General features: G+C 38.5%; 3 protein-coding genes across 5 annotated transcripts in view; 1 reads left to right on the top strand and 2 right to left on the bottom strand.

Moving 5' to 3' along the window:
- Window positions 1-5779: 5779 nt before the first annotated feature.
- GV1 overlaps window positions 5780-24491 on the bottom strand; it is a 184118-nt gene continuing 165406 nt past the window's right edge. The window contains exon 5 of the mRNA XM_065228461.1: window positions 5780-8054. Coding sequence (XP_065084533.1) covers window positions 7959-8054 — 96 coding nt within the window. The 3' untranslated portion in view covers window positions 5780-7958. The remainder of the gene's footprint in view (window positions 8055-24491) is intronic.
- LOC135706808 (cuticle protein 19-like) lies at window positions 9193-20202 on the top strand. Its single transcript, XM_065228477.1, has 2 exons — window positions 9193-9226; window positions 19867-20202. Exons 1-2 carry the CDS (start codon window positions 9218-9220, stop codon window positions 20200-20202), a joined length of 345 nt encoding a protein of 114 aa, XP_065084549.1. The 5' UTR covers window positions 9193-9217.
- The window catches only part of LOC135706805 (cuticle protein 19-like), a 42713-nt gene continuing 35132 nt past the window's right edge, over window positions 16911-24491 (bottom strand). For 2 of the 3 annotated variants that reach the window (XM_065228471.1, XM_065228472.1), the window contains exon 2: window positions 16911-17246. In XM_065228471.1, coding sequence (XP_065084543.1) covers window positions 16911-17246 — 336 coding nt within the window. Of the gene's footprint in view, window positions 17247-17308; window positions 17365-24491 lie in introns of those variants that run through there. The other variant, XM_065228470.1, reaches the window with a different exon arrangement.

The raw sequence follows: 24491 nt of genomic DNA, 5'->3' as shown, positions 1-24491 counted from the left end.
CGCGCCACAGGTGGCGGTACTACCAACTACGATACTTTTAAATAGTCCGTTAAATGCTTGTTCGATGAACAACTTGCGAGTGTTATGTCTGTTTGTCTGTGGTATAGCCGTTGCTCTGCTGAAGGCAGCTTAAAGATTCCAATGGTTACGTCGGAGGTCCCAAGTGTATTTAGAAACGGTAGGAATATAGTTCACTGGGTCAGTCACATCTTCGGATCCAAATGTCCGACCGAGATAAAGTTCAGTATGAGAAGATGAATAGTCCGGGTATGATGCGATAAGTGACTGCCCATCACTTTGCTGCTCTAAAGCTTGGTATGTATGTAAGTCGATGATCCCTGCAATATGGATTACACGCTATTACAAAACTATCCCAATTTTCGTAGGATACACTCATATCGGTCAAAAGTGAGATACTCAAAAATAAGTAAACTAAGTTGTGCTTGAAAACTTGACAAATGGACAACAGGTTACTGTTGTCCATTTGTCAACTTGTCGCTGCTGACCAAAAGTAAATTGGTACGCCCCTCGCGCGCCGCTAGCACGACTCTAGTGTTGGCAATCGAAAATCTTTGATTGTAAAGGGTGATACGGTCAAAATTTGGTCAATATCAACTTGACGTATTTCTTTCAATTTTGCATTTAAAAAACCTGAACACCCCTCATTTTGAAGGTGTGTGTGTGTAGAATGTTGCTCCTATTTTGATTTTGGAATTCACTCTTCAGTTGTCAAAATGCCGTTCAAGCAAGAAGAGCAGCGTATCAAAATTTTGCTCGCGCATCGCGAAAATCCGAGCTACTCGCACGCAAAGTTGGCAAAATCGCTAAAAGTTGCCAAATCAACCGTTACAAATGTAATTAAAGTGTTTGGGGAACGTTTGTCGACAGCCAGGAAGTCTGGATCGGGGGGAAATCGAAAACCGGAAGCCGCTGAGACGACAAAGAGAGTTGCCGGTAGTTTCAAGCGAAACCCTAACCTCTCTCTCCGAGATGCCGCAAATAAGCTGGGTGTATCGTCCACAACCGTGCATCGAGCCAAAAAACGAGCCGGACTATCGACTTACAAGAAGGTAGTGACTCCAAATCGCGATGATAAACAAAATACGATCGCCAAAGCTCGATCCCGGAGGCTGTACACGACGATGCTGACGAAGTTTGACTGCGTGGTAATGGACGACGAAACCTACGTCAAAGCCGACTACAAGCAGCTTCCGGGACAGGAGTTTTATACGGCAAAAGGAAGGGGAAAGGTAGCAGATGTTTTCAAGCACATGAAACTGTCAAAGTTCGCAAAGAAATATCTGGTTTGGCAAGCCATCTGTACCTGTGGCTTGAAAAGCAGCATTTTCATAGCTTCCGGGACTGTCAACCAAGAAATTTACGTGAAAAAGTGTTTGAATAAACGTCTGCTGCCTTTCCTGAAGAAACACGGTTGTTCCGTACTGTTTTGGCCGGATTTGGCATCTTGCCATTACGGTAAAAAGGCCATGGAGTGGTACGCCGCCAACAACGTGCAGGTGGTTCCCAAGGACAAGAACCCTCCCAACACGCCAGAGCTCCGCCCAATTGAGAAATACTGGGCTATTGTCAAGCGGAACCTAAAGAAGACCAAAAAAACTGCTAAGGGCGAGCAGCAGTTCAAGGCAAACTGGCTTTCTGCGGCGAAGAAGGTGGACAAGGTGGCTGTACAAAATCTGATGGCAGGGGTCAAGCGTAAGGCCCGGCAATTCGGATTTGGAAAAGCGGAAGCCTAACTGAATATTTTTCCTGAATTTTATACTAATTGAACTTGAAAAAGAAATTTAATTTGATTTTTTAAATAAACGATTTCACCGATTTACACGCGTTTTCCCTTGACCAAATTTTGACCGTATCACCCTTTAGTTTGTTTACACTTCTAAAGAGAACAACTGGTGCAAGTTTGATCAAAGTAGTCGATCACGTTCAGAAATAACATCAAATGGAACTCGAAAGAAGAAAAACATTGTGCACAAACACCTGGAAAATCCGGAGTGGTCCGGTTCCAAGTGGGCTAAAGTGCTGAAGATGCCGAAAACAACAATTTGTCTAGTGCTCAAAACCTACCAGAAAACCCTCAGTGTGCAAGGTGCTGAGGTGCGTTAAAGCCAACCCTGTCTTTCGATCCGATATGTGGCCAGAAGGTACAACGTCAACTTTCAAACGGTGCGGAAAATCCTTGCCAGGGAAAGATACAAGTCGTACAAAGCCAGTAAACATCCGAACCGGCACATGAAGCCGAATCCCGTGGCCAAAAAGCGTGCAAGGCTCTTGTACGACCGTGATTTGATGAAATACAAGGGCTGCTCTTAGATCGATGACGAAACATACGTCAAACTCGATTTTAAGCACCTTCCCGGTCAAAAGTTTTACATGACGACTGGACGTGAGGATGTGCCTGGAAGATTAGAGTTCATGTTTGCCGACAAGTTCGTGAAGAAGGCCATGATTTGGCAAGTGATTTGCAGTTGTGGCCTGAAAATGGAACCATTCGTCACATCCTCGACGATGACATCCCAAGTTTACTTCGAAGAATGCCTGAAAAAGCGTGATTTCCGATCATCCACAAGCATTGGGGCCAAGTGATCTTTTGGCCCGATTTGGCCAGCTGCCACTACTCCAAGGTGGTTCTGGAGTGGTATGCTGCCAACAAGATCGATGTTGTCCCCAAGCTAATGAATCCTCCGAATTGGCCGGAATTTCGAACAATCGAAAAATGCTGGGCAATTTCAAAGCAGCGACTTCGACAAAGCGGCAGGGCAGTCAAGGACATCCAGAAAATGCGGGCAAAATGGAAGAAATGCGGGTCGACCATGCGGGTGCTGATGGAAGGTTCGAGATTTTTCTTCGAACTGGAGAAATGTAACCAAATGCAACCTTTGAAGTTTAATAAAAGTACTTTAAAGCAACCATTAATGGACTTTTTGAACTTATTGAATAACGAATTACAGGTCTTTTGTGCGTACCAATTTACTTTTAGTCAGCCTTTACAGAACCAACCACTCTGGCTGAATAACATAAACATCAAAAGTGCTTTTTCGACAACTAAACAATCTGTACTCAGCTAATAAACTGTGTTTGCGCTTCTTTGGAAGCATTTTTGAAGTTAACTAGGTTTATTATTAGTTTTGTACAGTTTAACAGCTTTCAATCCACTCCTATGCAAAGCTGACCTAACTAGTCGAGAAATGTGATTCATATGCACTATTATAAAACCTCTACTCAGCGATCTTGTTGTAGAAGGGCATTCAGATTTGTTTACATGGCATTCTTTGTGTTGATGTAGCTAAGTTGGTAGTATCAAGGTTTGCCAATGCGGTCGTCTCGAGTTTGATTCCAGGTTTCCGGTACAGGGTGAATAATTTGATGGTGTGCTTATAACGAATTTCGATTAATTTTATTCACAGTAAAATAAACTTAAAAATTCTTCCAACAAAAAAGCGTAAAAAATATTTCACCCGGCATCAAAAGAAAGCTGTGAAGTGATAATTGGATAACCAGGAAAAGGTTGAATAAGCGGCTTTCAAGTTAACACACAACCAGGACTGTCATCTGATCTCTCAATGTGCGCAATGTACTGATTTTCTGAAGTAAACAAAGTGGGAATCAAGCAAACACAAAGTTTGCTTGTCTTTCACCCTGCGCAAAACTAAAGCAGCTGAGAAGAGAAGACAGACACACACCCAGAAATAACGAAAGCTCAATGTGTAGCCATCGCTCCCACGGCTCCGACGCAAAGAGCGCCACTCAGTGTAGGGTTACAAATGGGAAACCCAGCAACAAGACAAAAATCTTCTTTGTTATGCTCTTATTCATCTTCTATGCATGCAAAGTCTGCAAAGAATTCAAAGGAGACATTAGCGCTTGCTGTACTATATTCGCTCCCTGCGACCGCACGGAGTGTACCGCTCATTGTGTGGATCGCTTTCTCACAGATTAGTTGGAAAAGAGTGAGCGAAGTAAATGGGAGAACCACACACTCTTTTTTGATTGTTGTGAGATGCATACACCAAGTTGCTTTCCTAACGCTCTGAGGTGCTTTCCAGCCCTGCACACAACTAAACTGCAGGATAACAGCTGTATAGAAACGTAAATGGATATGCATAAGAGCTTGTCCCAACCGTCCCAACAGCCATAAATAGCTGACTAAGTTCGCCAGATTTGCTCTTTTAGAGGTTGAGTAAAGGTTACCTCACATCGTATAGCATTATAATACAGCTTAATGCTATATAAATGAAATGAGAAAAGCGTTTACATTGTGAAAATTCTTAGTTGGGAAGCACGTACTTTTGGTAATTTTGCATGATGCATTTACAGGGCTCATCAGTAATTTATATTGGTAAAATCATGCTGTATAGTAAAACACTTTATTGTCCCTCAGAGTACAATGGTTTCCCGTATCATTTGCTTTAAAATTCTATGATTGACATGGCTAAATGTATCTTGGTATAATTATTTTTTAGCAAACATAATGATTGAGTGATTCTTTTAGATGATTAAACGTATGTTTTCTGTATGTTTATATAACACGTTGCAAACCTTCAAGAGTTATCGCCATATACAATAATCCAGGACCAAGAGTCCAAATGTGACCAATTATTATTATTATTTTTTCTGAAAAATTTATAACGTTAATGTTCAATTTACTTTGATGCATTTTTTAAAAATTCAAAAACAGTTTTTTTTTCGACGCATGAATGAATCGAATATTGCGAGCTTTTTACAATCTGAAATAATGCGTCGGAAAAAAACTGCTTTTGAAATTTTCCAAAAAGCATCCAAGTAAATTGAACCATAATAGACATATTGCAATTGATCGTTAGATAAAACACTTACCAAAATTTTCCTTTAAAGATTACTAAATTCATTTTTTTTTAGCTTGAAATAGCTTAATTTACAACTGAAGATTAATACCAGAAAAATTAATAAATCGCCTGAAATCATTAAAAATTTCATCTTTTAGAAGAGATTACTCTACAACAAAATAAGCTATTCGTGATCTTAGAACGTCAATTTGAAGGTTTTTTAATGTAAATTCTTATTGGTGTACCAACATTTAGTTTTTGTAATAGTAACTACAGTAACAGGCTGATTACCAGCAGGTATCAAAATTGTAAAAAAATGCCATATTTTCACCATGTGCGGGATTTTTTATTATTTTTTATTATTTGAGCTGAAATTTCCAGTACACTTGGAAAAAAAAACTCTTACACTAGATGTGTTTCCAAGGGCAAATGATTTGAACAAATAGTTTATGAGATATCACCAGATGTGTAAGTGGTAGTTTTGAGCTTTTCTGGTTAAAAATCAATGGTATCCAATTTTTTTAATTATTTTTCATGAATTCCTTCACGCTGATGACACAATAATATTGTCACGTTATTTTCACATGTTCTGGGCAGAATTCTCATTATATGAAATAATAATTAGCTCATTTATTTACTTCTGTACATAATGGTCCTAAAAGTGAAAAATCCGGTATATATGGAATAAAGCTAAAACGTTGTGCTTTAGAAGTACGATGAGATCAGATAGATTAGCAGGTTTTTTATAATTTTTGTTGTCGATGACAGCTTCTATTTGAATAATACCCTTATTTGAGTAGTTAATTATTTTTTTTAGACTTTCTCTTTTGATAGCCACAGCTTTATAAACAGATTTTGCTATTTCAGCCACAAAGTTTGATAAAGGAGGTTCTCATCTAGCCTCCAGAATGGCACATAATCAAAGAATGTGTTTACAGCTGAATTATTAACGAAAAAGAAAGTCGATGAAGAGAATCGATCAATGTCACTTACACCCCTTTCCTTCTAATCCCCTCAACTATAAAAAAGTATTCCTGTTCGTGAGATTGTTTCTAAAAAAATAAATTAAAGGGTATTATTCAAGTGGTAGTTGTCGTCCACAACTGAAATTTTCTTTATGTAGGGGTAAGAGGGGCATACTGAGTAGGTGGGGCATAATGAGCATCCCTTAATCTAGTCCCACACCACTTATTGTTTGAAACAAATAAATTGGTTCAATATCACCATTGTAATGATCAATGACCAATTAATTTGTTTCGAACCTTAAGAAATCCAAAGCTAAAGCACAGCAAGCTCACTATGCCCCTCCTTCCCCTGCTAATCTATCTGATTTCATTGTACTTCTAAAGCACAACGTTTTGGCTGTATCCCATAGGAAAGTATTTTTCACTTTTAGGACCACAATTAAATTATGGACATAAGTAAATAAATGAGCTAGTTACTATTTAATGTAATGAGAATTCTGCCCAGAACATGTGAAAATAACGTAACAATATTATTGTGTCATCGGTGTGAAGGAATTTATGAAAAAAAATGAATACCATTGATTTTCAACCAGAAAAGCTCACATTTTACTCATCTGGTAATATCTCAAAAACCATTTGTCCAAACCATTTGCCCTTGGACCACATTAAGTAGAAGAGATTTCCAAAGTGTGGTGAAAATTTGAGCCCAAAATATGAGGGAATAAAAAATCCCGCCCATGGTGAAAATAGGCCATTTTTTGACAATTTGGATATCTACCGGTAATTAGTCTGTTTACTGTAGTTACTACAAAAACAAAATGTGAGTACACCTATAAGAATTAACATTAAAAATCCTTCAAATTGACGTACTAAGATCACTGTTTATTTGCTTATTTGGTTGTGCAGAAATCTCTTCTGAAAGATGAAATTTTTGAAAATCTCTAAAATCCAGGGTTTTTAGCCCAGAAGGATCTAGGCACTCCAGAGTAAAATCAAAGAAAGGCGTTTGTTAAGAATGCCAAAATAAGAGTTTTGGCTAATTTTGGCTCAAATCGGTGACATCGACCACAACTTTTTTAAATTATGTACCCACTTGAGCTGGAATGGCCCATGAACAATGTAACAAATATTTTAAACATGTTTCATCACAATATTCCTAATACTGAGTATCATAAGCTCATCTTTTATAATTCAACAACTGACCACTGGTTAGCAAGTCATCATGATCGGAAAACTTTATAGTCAGGGATAAATACTGTACAGTAAACAATGTGAGGTGTGCAACAATTGGGTGGTGTGCAACAATTGACAAGTTAGCCTAATCGATTAACGAACCGAAATGTAAAATATTTTCAATCGGTTACATCATGCCAAGTAAGCATTTACTTCTCCAGGGGATCATCGTCCATCGCTGCAGGAATGTTCTGCACTCTCATTGGTGGAGAAATGACAGCACAGTGAACATAAAAATAATCAATTAGTTGTTAATCGAGTAGTTAAAAAAATGGGACATCTCTGATTTTAAGTGTGATTTAAAAAGCGCTAAACGTCAACTCTACCAAGGGAGCAGCATAACTACTAAAACAACTTGTCTACGGAGGTATTCATTGGATGAAATGATCCGTGAAAGAGGATACTGAAGTATAATGTTTTTCTTCTGCCTGTTTCTGCTTAGTATTCTTTTAGAAATGATCTAGCCTTCGGCTAAAAATATCTCAAATAAAAATTAAAAAGCTTAGTATTCTGCTTTGTTTATATGCCAGTTTTTTCTAAATAGCCGAAATTCCAAGCAAGGGTCTTGATGAGTTAATTTTTGTTTTCTAAAGTCATGTTAACCTACCAACTATTGAAACAAGTGTCTTTATCCTCTGGTTAGAATTCAGTGAAGATGGTAACCTCTATGCAAATTAGCAATTAGTTATTTTAAGTCTTTATCAAAATTATTCCTTTCTACATAAAAATAAACTGTGCAGCTGAAATGCGCTCGTTCTGCTTCATCAGTCGAACGTTGAACGGGTTCGCTCGTCTGTGGTGCGTTATGTGGTGCGTCTACTTAGTAGTAAGTGTCAAATTGTTTTGTGTTTTGTTTAAGTCGGAAAATTTACTCTCGCTTCCTCGTAAATGCTACCCTTCAGCTTTCATTATGCTGCTTTCTGCTGTGCCGTCTGCTCTACAGATGATTGGGGCTACCATTATTGTTAACATTATGCACAGCCTTTGGAGGAGCACTCGACAATACGTACTGCTGTTTTGGCACATCAAAGTACTGCAAAGAAAGACGAAAGAGATAATTAATAGTCTGTAAAAATTGAGTTATGCATTTTTTGTTCGGGTAATAAAGCACAAAAAGGAAGAAACACTCTGACCCCAGGTTCGTCGCTTTTCGTCTCGTTCAGATTGCTCGGAATCATTTTTGCAGTGACGCATTACGGTTGCACCGGCAAAAATATGGACATGTCCGATTATGTCATAAATTGTTCCCACGCCGTCGAATTGTAGCATAGACAGATTGAGACTCGAATGCGTCTTACACACCTGATCCACACCGGACGATGCAAGCCAGACGCCAACGACGAAAATGTGATGTGATAACAGGTTAATTGGTCATCTCACTGCCACGACGGTGTACTTTTGGAGACAGTTTGGCTGTCTCTTCGTTTTTCAGTTCGGTTGGAAAATTGGCCCTTCAATCAACGTGACGCTACATTTCTTTTTTTCGGGTCAATTTTCGAAGGCAATGATGGGAGGTTACGAAATGCCCCATATTGCAGGAGGCACAAGTGCCTAGTCGTGGTTGTCATTAAAAGCAATTTGCCCTCCCGTGTGTCAGAAGGTGAAATTTAACGCGGATTTTGATGTACGTTTTTGCGAACTTTTGGGGCAATTGATTTAAAATTATGTCATTTATTAAACTGCTGGCTAGCTATTTAATTGACCGGCTTGAAAGCGTTGCAAACCGCGTATCGCGTATTAAACGCCGGTCATTTACCGTAATGAGCACATTATTCAATGTAATTTAGCCAGGCCAAGTGGTTTCACTATAATGTAACGAACGGCGAGATGAAAACTAAAACAACCGAAGTCAAACATACACTGCAGGGTGGGGTCATATGGACAGGCAATTTCGGACATTTGGTATTGAGTGGCGTCCAAGGTCGCCCGCTAATACGCCCGAAGCAAGTGGTGGAAACGGACTTTGTCGGTGAACGCGAACGGTACAGTTGTGAGAATTTTCCAATTAGTTTCATACCAGAGGATTTTGCTTTTTTCGGCTTTTGGGGGGTGTTAAACTAAGCATAGGTAAACCAATACGGTGGAAATTCAGAAATGGAAATCACCCAGCTGGGGGTATAAAAGTTCTACGGTTAGATGTAGGAAGCATCAGTGTTCAAAGCGTTGTTCAACAGACAAACACAAATCAAATCCAAAATGTTCAAAGTAAGTCACTCGCACACGTTCGATCTTAATCTGAAAAAGTCACATTTTATAATTTCCTCAGGTCATTGCTCTGATTGCCTGTCTGGCCGTTATTGCCTCTGCCCAGCATTACGGAGGAGATCACGGTCATCATGAGGATCACCATCACACCCACCCCAAGTACAAGTTCGAGTACGGAGTCAAGGATGGACACACCCACGATCACAAGAGCGCTTGGGAGCATCGCGATGGCGATGTCGTGAAGGGACAGTACACTCTGGATGAGGCCGATGGCACCCACCGCGTCGTTGACTACAGCTCGGACCACCACCATGGATTCCAGGCTCATGTTCAGCGCAAGGGACACGGCCACCACCCGCATGGAGAGAGCTACGCCAATATTGATCAGCACCATTAAGTCCTATTCAATCATGCTTTGACTACTGATAGCTTCGGATAATAAATGTTCCTTGTTGTTGATTCATTTGAAGCAGATTGGTATTCTTTCAACATGTGGGTTGCCAGTTGCCAAAAGCAATTTGTTCGGAAACAACTAAGTAAGTATTTAATAGACACCAATGTGGCAATTCCTTCTCATCATTTTCTCATTTCCGATGAGCCGATGCAATCAAACAGAAACAACTGGGAAAGATTGTAAAATATCCAATAATTTAATTGGAATTGAGATCAATGACGCCGGTGGTGTAGTGGTAAGCGTGATTACCTCTCACCCCAGCAGGCCTGGGTTCAATCCCAGTCGGCGCCGCCGGGATGTTCTGAGGCATAACATCTCTGATCACGCCTTCCTTCGGATGGGAAATAAAGCCGTTGGTCCCCGGTTCATGAGTTGATGGGTCGATAGGTAGGGTCCAGGTCACTAGGACACTTCAAAAATAATTTTACTCAGAGGATTTTTCTCAATAATCTTATGATTTTGTCCAGTATTCCCTAGAAATAGTAGCCAGGAAAATCAGAATTCTGTACAGAACACATTGGGAATTTCTTGCTTAAAACAATTGAAAATCACTCTTTGTATTCTTTGAAATTCTTGATTCAAAAATGTATTGCATTACATTTGAGCATTTTATTGTATATTTTTGCTTTTTTTGATAGAAAATTAACAAAACATTTATGTGCATGTTATAATTTGACGCTTGAGTGGTATTTAGGAGTATTAACTATGAATGATTTTTTGGAGATGTTTGTGAGTGCGTGAAGGTGCTAGAGAATCTCAAGCCAGATTTTTTATATGAATTTGATTATTCTCTCAGGAGAGCCTTATGAATGAGATTTTAGAAATATTACACAGCTAAAAAAAAATGTAAATTTCCGTTACTATGATGCACATAAATGGAGCGTCATAAATCATACAAATTTACATTATAAATCGTGTAAATTTATGAGACATGTCATGCAATATTCCATATATTGTATGCAACTTTCCACCTTTGTTTGCAACATTTCTGGCAAGCTGCTATTTGACGTGAAAAGGAAGTTTACATGCATGAATGTTTGCATGCATGGATGTTTACATCACCAGGAAAATTCAGATTTTTTTAGTGTGTATATTGGAAATTAATTCATTGGTTTGCCCAGGAAATTGGAACTCCGTTCAAAGTGACTATGTGACTACTACTAGGTTTCAAAAAGGAAGCTCTAGGCTTATGTGGAAATATTATAAGTTGAGTTTTGGAAGCGTTGGGAGAAATCTTCCATTTTTGTAAATAAGAAGAGAAAATATCTAAACTTTTCTGCAGTCTGCTGCAAATAACACGAAGACTTCTTCCTTTAGCGGAAATGCCTGTGTCATCAGCGAACAAAGATTTGTGGCAATCCTGAGGCAAATCAGGGAGGTCCAAAGTGAAAATGTTATACAATATAGGCCCAAGAATGCTACCCTGAGGAACTCCTGCTCTAACAGGTAGTCGATTAGATTTGGAATTTTGATAATTTACCTGCAGAGTTCTGTCAGTTAAATAATTTTGAACTAATTTCATAATATAAAGTGGAAAATTAAACTTTTTCAATTTAGCAATCAAACCTTCATGCCAAAAACTGTCGAATGCTTTTCTATGTCCAGAAGAGCAACTCCAGTTAAGCAGCCTTCAGATTTGTTTGAAGGAATTAAATTTGTAACTCTTAATGGTTGATGAGTAGTTGAATGCCCATGGCGAAATCTAAACTGCTTATTTGCAAAAATTGAGTCCATGTTGATGTGAAGCATTATTCTATTTAGAATTATTTTTTTTTTCAAAAAAATTTGCTTATTGCAGAAAGCAAACTTTTTGGACAGTAGCTAGAAGCTTCAGCTGGATTTTATCCAGCTTCAAAATTGGAAAAACTTTTGCATTTTCCCATTTATTAGAATAGTATGAAAACATCTATTAAATATTTTTACCAAAAAAAAAAAAACATATTACATATTCTGAAAATTGTCAGAAATAGATCTTTTTTCGTCTAAATCAGTCCCCCAGGAATCATCAAAAATATTTTCCCGAGAGAAAATATTCAGAAAATCCCGAGCAACCTGATTCTCAATAGGACTAGTAAGACCCAAACTGAAATTATGGGAACTCTCGAATTGCTTAGCAAGTTTCTGAGCTTTTTCCAAATTTGTGATCAAAATATTACCACTTTCTTTAAGCACTGGAATAGGCTTTTGAGTTTTTTTTTAATGTTTGTGAGCTTCCAACAGGGTTTGGAATTCGGGTCTAATTTCGAAACATTATTTTCAAAAGTTTAGTTCCACAGGACAGAGGATTGCTTTATAATTTGTTTTTGAAAATCCTGATAACTATAACAATAATTTTCATGGCAGAATCGCGTATCATATTGCCTTCTACAGACATTTTTCAGACGGATCAAGAGCTGAAGATCATCGTCTATTATAATTGAATCGAATTTAACCTCGCATTTTGGTACTGAGGCAGCTCTAATAACCTGAAGAACATTCATCAAACAGAATATTACCATTGGAATTGCTTTCAGCATTATTCCATGAGCGGTGTTTTGCATTAAAATACCCAAAAATGAAGAATTTGGACCTATGATGGGTGCGTTTCTGAAGGTCACCCTTGAGAAAATTCTTTTGCTGGCCTTCGTATTGGAATGGCAAATAGGCAGCTATACACGTTAATTAGTTTCAACAGAATTTCCCAAAGTTTCAATAGCTTTGGATTCAAATGAAGAAATAATTTGATTTTTGCTACGTGTATCAACAATGATGGCAAGTCCAACATAGGCTTCATTGAGATAATAATTACGATAAATTAAATAATTTGAGTCCCCTTTAACCATATGATCAGAATTACGGAACGTTTCAGTTATTACGGCTATGTGCACGCTATGAACTCTCAAAAAGTTTAATAGCTCGTCCTCATTATCTTTAAGAGATCGAGCATTCCAATTCATAATATTCAATGATTTAAAATCCATTACCCAATTTCAAAGTCTTGACGATATTGTTCGCAAATTATACTCCAGTTTGAATAGTATCAAACATGGAGATAGTTTTGAGCATCTCAATAATAATGTCCATTAAATATTTCTGTAAAAATTCCATTTCAGGAGCAGTAATGCTTCCTAAGTCAAAATTTTAATAATTTCCGTTAGAATTATGTTGGCTAGTATTTTGATTTCCACCCGCTGCAATAGCAGCATAGGTAGCTCCATTCACTCGCTGAACATTGTTAGCAGCACGGGTAGCAGTCACAGATGAAGAATTTGAAGCAGTGGTGATATTTGTACCTATGGGTACGAATGTAGAATTTGTTCCTCGCTGACCGTTGTTAACAGTATCGTTTCCTACCTGTCGCTTAGGACGAGACTGTAGGATCGCTTTGCGAGTCTTACATTCCCAAAAATTGAATTTGTGGTATACACCAAAATTTGAATATTTAAATTTCTTGGGTTCTTCCTTTGCAGGATAGGAATCTCCACAATTCATGCATTTAGCTGGATGTAGCAATTTTTTGTTCCGTGACCCTATCCCTGGCAGTTACGGCACTGGGTGAAGTTTTGGAAATTGTCTCCAGTCTTCCTGAAGTGTTCCCACTTCACTCAGACATGGAGCATAAGGCTAGTTTTTTTTCGAAGGTCTTAAGGTTGTTTACTTCGCTAGACTAGAAGTGAACTAAATAAAAATCATTAAAAATCCCATTGCACACATTGCCAGGACAGGATTTCATTTTCATTTTGATCACTTGGAGTGGCTCAACTCCAAATAATTGTGCAAGTTCATCTTTGATCTGATCCAGGGCTTCACCACTGGGCAGGCCTTTCAAGACAACCTTGAACACACGTTCAGTTTTGTTGTCGTAAGTAAAACATTGGTGAGATGCGTCTCAGTAAGATTTTGGAAGATGTTCGATTCCGTCCAAGGTTCAATTTCACGAAGTTCAAAAGTTCCGTGCGAAGTGCATGGAAATCGTAAGTGGTTATCACAAAAGGGGAATCTTTTCTTTCTTGGCATTAAGCCGGAAAAGTTTTATGGAATTTTTCCTATATGATGGATCATTCTCATCATCCGTAGGCATATCAAATTGATTGCTCAAATTAATTTCATCAGAAGGAGGATCAAGAGATTGCCCTTTTCTTTTGCGCTTATGCGCCATGACGGCAGTACAACCACAGACAAACAGACGTAACTCTTCATTGTGTATCTTCGTTCATGCATTTAACGGTTGATTTGAATATTATCAGTTCCGCGAACTACTCGCCGTAGCGCTGGCATCGGATCACTTTGACGTTTCTATATATTCTATAGAAATTGTATGCAATATTGTTTACGAGTTAGCGAGCAAGCTTGTTTTCCGCGAGAAGCCAGATAGATGTCGTTACTGAGGTTATATGTTTTGAGATACTATGTTTTCAAGAATAAGTTTTTCAAAGAGTTACGTCTGTTTGTCTGTGGTACAACTTTTATTCAAATCGACTTCCAAGCAGAGTGCTATAAGAATCTGAAGGATCGAATAGGATTTTTCCAAATCATTATCGAAGCAAGATTACCTAGGGTAGGGTCCAAACAAGGATCGAAGAGAAATTAAAGTCGAAAAAGGTAGAAAATTTACAGGTACATATATTGAGCACTGAAAAGTGCTGTTTAAATTTGTTGTAGCTTTGGTAGGAGTAATACTTCCTTCCTACCATTCCATTGAATGGACGTCAACATGATGGCCCAGTACAATATTGGGCCGATTTGGTGTCAATGCACTACTCGAAAGACACGGTAACTTGGTACAAATCAAACAAGGTACAATATGTGTAAAAAGGCAGCGAATTCAATCGAAGAATTTGAAAAAATACTGTTCAAAAGCGGCCAAAATTATTAGCAAGGAATCTGTGCTGAAGCTCATGGGTATACGATTAAAGGAACTGCAGATTATTATCATCCCATTGAAAGATAATACTATAGAGGCCATATATATGAAATACAAATTTGAGTTCATTTTCGTTGTTTTATTCCAATAATAACCTGTTAATTATACCTTCTGGGTCAGTCTATAGTATGGAATACTAGTAAGAATAGCCCCTTTTTATTTAGAAAATTTACTTCACTACTTCACCGTTACGTTCAGCTGTAATTCTTCTCCCAATTAATGTTTCCTATTTATTCTTCTGAAATTCCATGCTTCAAACTCTCGTTGAATTTCTTCTCAAAATAGACCATTTCTTGAAGTCAGCCCTAAATTGGCCCACCACCATTTGAATCTGGGGCCTCCTTTAGCTCAGTCGGTAAAGGCGCAGCTACAAAGCAAGACCATGCTGGAGGTGGCTGGGTTCAATTTCCGGTCCCGTCTAGGAATTTTTCGGGTTGGAAAATTTCTCGACTTCCCTGGGCATAGAACTTGCCACACAATTATACCAATGCAAAAATGGTACAGGCATCGAAAGCTCTCAATAAATAACTGTGGAAGTGCGTCTAGAACACTAAGTTGAGAGCACGCAATAAGCTAATATGCGATATGCAATAAGCTTGAAATTATAAGAAGAAGAAGACCATTTGATTCTCTATTTTTTTTTATAAAATATAATCTGTTTTTCAAGACTCCTAGCCTGCGCCTTATTAAGTGAGATTTTGGGTAAATTTTTCTCCACTGTGAAGTAGCCAACAGTTGCCAGATCTGAGTTATTAACATCCCTCAGGGTCCAAGGAAAATAACCCACGATACCCGTTAGAGATGTCTTGGCGAGCCGAGATCTCAACTATTTGAATTTAATTTATGTGTTTTTAAAACGGATAGATCTGAGGATTTAGTAGTTAGTTGTGTTCTCGCAAGTTGTTTGCTGCTAATCAGTGTACCCCCATGTTTGTCTTATTCATCAGAGTGTCGTTTAGTTCAAGATCAATAGCACATTGCTCTCCAAACCTGGTGTTCTACCCTGCCATCCATTTGTTACAATTTTTTACCCCTAACCTCGAGATAGCCGCGAGTAATCGGCCCCCGCTTTACTAACGTTAGTTTTTAGTAATTTTGTAATCTAATCAATGAATATTGGCTCCGCAAAGCTACAGCACATAAGCCTGGAAAAAGAAACGCATTATAAAAAAAAAGTGGTCAACAGTGCCTCGTGAATTACTGTAAAGCACTTTCAAAAAACGCTCTTTTTGAATTGTTTTGTCTGATTTGGTCATAGAAGCTAAGGCTAATATATTGAGTTATTCTGTTTCTGTCACTTTGAAACGGATTCGTGTTCTAGATACACTTCCAAAGTAATTCACTGAAAGCTTTCTGTGTAAACACTTATGCATGAATTTGTACATCTGTTGAGTGGCTAGGACAATGATACTCTATTCCCAGGGTAATCGAAAAAAATTCAAACCCGCGGAACCTGACCGGAAATCGAACCCGCCGCGTTCAGCTTGGTTATACTTGGTTTTATAATACTTATTTTATTATTATATGGCTATCAACAAGGCTTATAAATTAACAAGGACTAAGATGTGTCCCTTTCAGGGGTTGACACAGTTGACGTTTTTTACTACACTCGCTTCGTTGTCGTGCGCGACATTCTGTTTGTATTCGAACACTCATGCTCTACCGTCGTCTCTCTCACACAACACGAGCGGTAGAATAACATTCGAGCTAAAAGAAAATTATCAAAATAGCTATCATATGAAATGTGTGATTTCGTTGTAATTCTTCAATTTGGTGTAAATCAAACCATTTCTGATCAGAAATATTATTACTAGGACATCATTGCTTGCTATTTTCAGAATTCACACAAGCACACCATCAGCAGCTCTTATTATGAGAAAAACTAAAATATATACATTCGTGACGGTCTTCGGCGACGGTGTCGTATGACAGAGCCTGTCATACGACATTTTAGTTTGGTACTGTACTATGATTGCTTGTTTTGCAAGTGTCGGAGGCAAAGGCAGTCAATTATCACAGAAAATGTGTCGACTACCGTGACCACTTACAAGACTGGTTCCTTTGAATACTGAAAAGGAAAATCTGTCACCTTAGCTTGAAGTTGTCAGGAAGTTGGAGCAAAACCGTAACGCAGGTGATCTACGGGTTATGAGTGAATGAACATTGATTGTTCTTCTTGGAACCTTGACGCTCAGAGATTGTCAGGAAAGAAGATAAGATGACTTCAGAGGACTACTTCTGATTGCGGAATGATTAAAATGAGCATATCTATGGTAATAATTTATTTACAACGGTCCAAGGTCAAATTAATGTGCAATTTTCAGTCTTCAATAGTGCTGATCGATGTTGGCATAGCTCTCTCCGTGTGGGTGGTGGGCATGTCCGACGCGCTGCACATGTGGCTGGAATCCTCCCTTGTGGTCCGAGCTGTAGTCAACGACGCGGTGGGTGCCATCGGCCTCATCCAGAGTGTACTGTCCCTTCACGACATCTCCATCGCGGTGCTCCCAAGCGCTCTTGTGATCGTGGGTGTGTCCATCCTTGACTCCGTACTCGAACTTGTACTTGGGGTGGGAATGATGGTGATCCTCATGATGACCGTGATCTCCTCCGTAATATTGGGCGGAGGCAACAACGGCCAAACAGGCAACCAGAGCGATGATCTGCGCATAATGCCGTTCGTCAGTGGTCAATATGGATCAATATTGATTTCAATGTAACTTGCCTTGAACATCTTGGATTTCCTGTGTTTGGTGGGGTTTGTAATGTTGATTGTTGGAACGCCTCTTGTAAACTGATGCCAAATCCAATTAGCTGTAAAACTTTTATAGTGGTTTGTGATTGTTTGGCTTGTTTTCAAATTTCCATTATCGGCTTTCCTTTTTCACGGCATGTTCGCATGCTATTTGCTTGAATGCGTTTCAATGTCGGTGACTGCAGATTCCCACCCAGCATTGCATCGGTTTATGCTTTAGAATCTATGTCGTTTTAAAAGGAATTACAACCACATCTTGGTTCATTATCGTAATAATGTTAAGGAAATCACGAAAAACATCAAGCATCGTACGATTTGTTATATGTTTGGACATACAAGGTCTTGAAATAGATCAAGTGTCTTTTCTTTTCCTGTGACACATTGATTGTTATCTCATGTAATCCTTACAAAAAAAAATGCCTCAGTCCGAAAGTTAATTAATATTTATATGAATTTCTATGCTCAATCAATCTGTTTGACCTAGTGGGCTTCGCATAATTGACGTGTTACTTAAATAAATTTCAAACCTACACTTTCTTCATATTCTGGTCTTCAAAAAATTACCTTAATTGGGTTGTTTCATTTCGATAAACATACCGGTTTTTAAACATCATCTGAAAAGAGCTTCTTTTTTGAGCACTACGATATATGTATGGATCGCATAGACATCACATGTTACAAGTGTTTCGCATTCACTTCACTCTGCTAAGTCGATTGATGTGTTGTTTACCGGTTTTGTCGGAGCTGCTGGGCCTCCCAGGAAGGGCTGGAATTGGATTCCTTTTCCTTTCCAGCTATACTGGAGTTATTTCTTCTCATATCGCTGGAATTATTGCTCGACTATCCTTCGGCATTTCCTTGCGATTCTGTGTTTGAAAGCCCTACTCGATATATGTTTTCTCTGTCTCTAGGCAGATTCATCTTTTTAGTTTAATTTGAAAACAGTGAGTGGTTTTGTGATACACTTTATTGACACCAAAAAGGAACAAGATATGTTGTTTGAACCCATGTGAAACCGAACGGTTTAAAGATTGCTTTTAAAATGATAAAACACCTTTGTCGAGTATTTATTTACTGAGCAGTTGTATAAAGGGATAAAATACTTCTTTAAATTCATTTTGAAAATCAGACAAATTTTCTGACTTTATCATTAGACTTGAAAATATTTTTAATACAGCATTAAGCTGAATTATTAATCATGAATGATTTGCACTATTAAATGCTATATTTAAACTAAAAATAAGCATATACAAGAAAACCATAGTGAAAGCCAAAAGGCATTTAAATTGTTACTCATCTCGATTTTTAAATTAAGCTTTAAATTTTAAATTTTTAACACTAAATCTGTAGCCTACTCCCATACAAAGTCCTACCCCACTTGGTCGCTTTGCTGGTCATTTTCACTAATGTAATCGTACTTATTCAAAATAGTTCCAGTGCACCAAAATTGATGAAATTTTGAATTTCGATTCCATTTTTAATGCAGGTTACGAATAAGTATTAACCTCAATTCCCCTAAACAACTCAATTGTGTTCATCCATTTTGAAAAATGAATCGGTTTTTATACATAATCTAAAAAAGTCCAATGTCTTAGCACAATGATATTTTCTTTTCGATCCCATAGCTTTTCATCTCAGTATTTAAACCGAGAATTGAATCAAAATAATGACATACGACTAACAAAATGACAGCTCGTCACATAGAAACTAACGCCGAGGTGCACTAAGGCGGGATTTTTTGCCAATGTAATCGCACTTCTTTAAAATAGTTTCAGTGCACCCAAATTGATGAAATAATTGATTTGGGTTCCATTTTAAACCCTTCGTCTGTGCCAGAATAAACTAACGTTGCCTGTTCTGTAACTTTGGGGTCAATTGGACTTTGGTTGAATGGATTTTTGAAAATTCAAATGTTCATTTTAGAAAGCGAAAATTGTAACCCACAAATAGGATGTTGCTTTTTGCTGCAATGTTATTCAAGAATACATGGTATTCAATGCTATAGGTAGTATATGACATAATTGTCTCACTAGATGGCGCTAAAAAGAAAATGAAAATGTTGCACCATCCTATGTACACCTGAAGATAGTATTCGAAATTTGTCAAATATCACGATGACTGCATTAAAAGTTAACTCAATCAAACGGGCATAATTTGGCAGAACAGTTTAAGAAAGCTGGCAAAATTAATGAAATAAACCTAACCTATCCTAATAAAAGAGAGACTCACAACAGAATTCGAAAACAGACAACCTTCATCACGGTAGCCACATTAAGCAGCATTTGAACATGCCATGCAGAAGAAAAGCAGAAAAACAGAAAAATAGCAAACAAACCCATATGCCACCAACCAGTATAAAAGTTCCACTGCTAATTAGATCTGGCATCAGTTCACACAAAGCAGTCTAACACACATCATTTCAAGTCCCACCTTACACAGGAAATCCAAGATGTTCAAGGTAGGTTGTATTATAATCGGAATTAATCCACATTGACCACTGACGAAGGACATTTGTATTTTGCGCACAGATCATCGCCCTGGTTGCCTGTCTGGCCGTTGTTGCCTCCGCCCAGTACTACGGAGGAGATCACAGTCATCATGAGGATCATCATCACACCCACCCCAAGTACAAGTTCGAGTACGGAGTCAAGGATGGACACACCCACGATCACAAGAGCGCTTGGGAGCACCGCGATGGAGATGTCGTGAAGGGACAGTACACTCTGGATGAGGCCGATGGTACCCACCGCGTCGTTGACTACAGCTCGGACCACAAGGGAGGATTCCAGCCACATGTGCAGCGCGTCGGACATGCCCACCACCCACACGGAGAGAGCTATGCCAACATCGATCAGCACTATTGAAGACTGAAAATTGCACATCAATTTGACTTTGGACCGTTGTAAATAAATTATTACCAAAGATATGCTCATTTTAATCATTCCACAAGCAGTTGTAGTCCTCTGAAGTCATCTTATCTTCTTTCCTGACAATCTGTGAATGTCGAGGTTACAAGAAAAACAATCATTTTTAATCAACTCTTAGTGGTGCGTTAAGGTTTTCCTCCAACTTCCATACAACTTCAAACTAAGATGACAGAATTTCCTTTTCAGTAATCAAAGGGACATCTCTTAGTCCTTGTTAATGTATAAGCCTTGTTGATAGCCTAGTCAGTAAAGGCACGGTATATCCAAGCTGGAGGCAGCGGGTTCGATTTCCGGTCGGGTTCAGGGGGTTGGACATTTTTTGGACTACTCTTTGTATAAAGTATCATTGTGTCAGCCACTCAATAGATAAACAAATTCATGCATTCGTATTGACACAGAAAGCTTTCAGTTAATAACTGTCGAAGTGCATTTTGGATACCAATCCGTTTCGAAGCGACATAAACAGAATAACTCAATATATTAGCCTTAGTTTCCCTGACCAAATCAGATAAAGAAAAATTCGAAAATACTGTTTATAGCCTGTACTTTATAGTCATTCACCCCACTGCACAACGGGAAAATTGGGCTGAAAATCCCACTTAATAATACAGCGCAGGCTAGGAGTCCTGAAAAATAGCTCATCTTTCACGAAAAAAAAAATTGAGAATCGAATGATGGTGGTCATATCAAGGGGTGACTTCAGCAAGTGGTCTATTTTTAGGAGAAATTCCAAGAAAATTTGAAGCATGATGTCATGAGAATTTAAGAAGAATAATTAGGAAAACATAATTGTGAGATGAATCAGTTGAATGGTATGGAGAAGTAGTGGAGTCATTTCCCTGACAAAAGTAGTTATTCTGACTAGAATTCCATAAATTTATTTTTTCCTTGATTTTTGTTTTTCGTCGATTTTGTTTTCCGTGCTGAGCACCAATCCTACCGACGCCAGGGAGGTATCTCCCACACCTGGACCCTACCTATCGACCCATCAACTCATGAACCGGGGACCGAAGGAAGGCGTGATCAGAGATGTTATGCCTCAGAACATCCCGGTGTCACCGACTGGGATTGGACCCAGGCCTGCTAGGGTGAGAGGTTATAAAGCTTACCACTACACCACCGCCGCTTAGAATTTCTTAATAATAATGGAAATTATAATTCTAAAGAAATAGAAGGGAGAACTGCAGTCAAGTCCAGTGTGAATTTCAAGATTGTGCTTATTAAAATTCTTGGGCAATTTTGAGCAGTATTCGATAATATTAATTCCAAGGAGGGTTCGTAGGATAGTTTCAAAACAAAAATTCGTGAAGCATTCCTAAGAAACTTCCAGCAAAATATTTAAGGCAACTCAAATAAGAATACAGTAGAAAATGTTCGCGAGCATTCCGGAATTAGTTACAATATTGGTTAGAAATTTGAAAATAATTTTCGGTGGATTTTAAGAGTCACCTGTAGAGAAATCTTACATTATTGTGAAATCTATGAGAGTGATCGATAGCCTCCATATGGACTACATATAGGAAATTCATAGATGTTTGTACGGAAGTTCATAAAAGAAATCCAAAAAAAAATCTGTGAATGGTTCAAAGCTAATAGACAAATTTTCAGAATCACCGGTACAGATAAAATTCGAAATTCATAATTTACAGAAATATTTAAAATGCTGGATGGTTGTACATTCTTTGACTATTCATGTGTCATTATTTAATTCATGAACGATTTCCATAGTTGGAGATGCTTAAAGTCAAATATTAGACTTAAAGTGGAGTTTGGAGGTATAGAGTTGATAGTTCCATTACAGTACGGCAGTGTGAAAATTGTATATAGAAAGGACAATGTTGAGGAAGGTACGATTCGGGTCGCATCCCCTTTTCCAGTTTTGGCCCACGTGTCACTTGTAGCTAATAACAATCGTGCACATATTGGGCACTGAGCGACTGTCGTTTAGCAGAGCAACATCCTTTGAGTTAAAATAGAAGCGTTTGCATCCTGTGAACCATGTGGTGGAAAGCGGCCATTTTGTGTCGATGGAAATGGTTTGAAGTGCTTGGTATTATTCTCTTTGAATTTGTTGGTTTCCTATAGATTTCGAAATTGAACGAATACGTTTCGCTGATGATGAGAAGCTCTAAGAAGAGGAGTTTGCCGTCTCTCTCTTCTTCGTGAGTAAATTTGATGTCCTTGTGAACGTTGCTTATGGATTTTTGATAAATCTTTCCGTTTTACAATGCTAAAATGCCATCCATGTACCTATACCAACACTTGAGCCACAAATTCCCATCCGCCAGAATATTTTCTAGGTTAGCCATGAGCAATTCACATAAAAATGGAGAAAGTGGATTGCCCATAGGAGCACCTTTAGTTTGTTTATAAAAATTTCCTCTGGAAATGGCATAATTTTCCTCCATACAAAGACGAGTAAGCTTGAGATATTACCGAACTTTGTTTTTCCAAGTAGAATCCTCACGTTGCTTCAGAAGCCAGTCCTCTAAAAGGCTGATGGCTTCCATTACTGGTACACTCGGAAAAAGTGCTGTGACATCAAATGCAACTCATTCCAGAATGTCTGGAGATTCACGCCTATTCCGATGTTACTTTCACTTACAATAAGCCCCGCATGTATGTATTATTACCTCTACCAATTGGATATTAGTATTACACACACCCACACTTTCAGTTTCAAAATGTCCTTTTGAATCCTGGCACGTATTTAGTTTAGGTTTTTTTTTTTTTAATTGTAAAAAGTATTTGAACTTATCCTGCAAATCCATGTTTTTCTCTACGCTTTGCATCTCATTTCGTGATTCATCTTTGTCGTAATACTTCCTTCAACGAACACAAATTGTCTTGCATTGCCATGGGAGAAGGTTCGCGTCTAGTGCTTTCCACAGGAACCTTTCGTGGCCACCAGATACCCGTCCAGTCTTGGGCGTATCTAACGAGGCATCTTTCATATTGCTCACAATCTACGACACCAACATAGCGGAAAACTTGCTGATCCAAACTCGGAGAACCGAGCTCCCGAGAGGCAATTTTCGACACCGAACAATGAAACTGAAGCTGCGTCGTAGATTTTAAGAAGATAGTTTCAAGGTCAACCGAGTCACTCAAGGCAAACACAGGCAAAACACGATATATCACTAAATGATAACTTTAAGAACACTTGACAGTGTTCACTCGGCTGTCGACAAAAGCAGACCACTCTCGATGTGTGCTACGCGATCGTCTGTTTTCTCGGCAGCAACCATTGTGTGGTCCTCCTCATTGTTCTTCATCAGCAGTTCTTTCGGTCGATGCGTCGTCGACTTTGGAAAGCAACCGTTTCGTGATGAGTGTGTGAGTGCTAACCACGTTTTGCGTCCATTGCTGCAATGGACGCGCTCTGACCCTCGTTGGCGTACAACAATATGCCATACAATGAAACTACTGGAAGCGGCTCCAGTTCTGATGGAGGAGGCTTTTTGGATAGTGGAAGATAAAGTGTTTATTGTGTTGTATCTTTTGACTATATTTTTAAGATGTATTGTATAGTGACCAAGAATCCTCGGCTCTGTAAAGTTAATTCGGTTGAGCCTTACCAAATAAATACATAAACAAAAAAAAGAACACTTGAAACTTGAAAGCAAAACATGCTTAATTCGCTGACGAAAAATACGCAGCAAAAGAAAAACACGTCAGCTTTCAAGCACGGCCTACTGCGATCCTCAGTGGTAAAGGGTTTAGGCATATTTTGAAATTCCTTTACTAGCCATTTGGCCGGCTTATGAGTGGGGGATCCTTCAACCGAGATAATCTCTCTCTCTCATTTCGTTTCCTGGTTTGTGAATCTTTGGTACACCTTTGATCCTAGGTAGATTAGGGTTTGAAACTTTTAATTGATTCGTAGTGTTGCCAATAAACGCCTTCAACGTTTTATCCACACAAATGAGAGGGGGTCAATCCTCAACTGCCTGTATGGGCCATAAGTAATTTTTTACGCCATCCGATTGTCATAGTCCTCTTTGTCCAAAATCACTACTGCATTACCTTTGTCCGCTTTTGTATAGAACACCAGCTTTGTTTTTAGTTCATAGAGAATTCGAATTTCCTCTTTTCGGTTTTGCTAAGTAAATGTCCCTTTCCGTTGCCAAAACTTGCGCTGGAGCTAGAGACTTAAAATCAATTATTAGATGTTTCGTGATGCAAAATTAACAGATTTCGCATCACCTTATTATTCAGAATGCTTT

The sequence above is a fragment of the Ochlerotatus camptorhynchus genome, unplaced genomic scaffold (assembly GCF_037179485.1).
Source record: "Ochlerotatus camptorhynchus isolate MF236.1 unplaced genomic scaffold, CSIRO-AGI_Acam_v1.1 ptg000291l, whole genome shotgun sequence".
Taxonomy (NCBI): domain Eukaryota; kingdom Metazoa; phylum Arthropoda; class Insecta; order Diptera; family Culicidae; genus Ochlerotatus; species Ochlerotatus camptorhynchus.
This window is presented reverse-complemented; position numbering and strand designations above follow the sequence as displayed.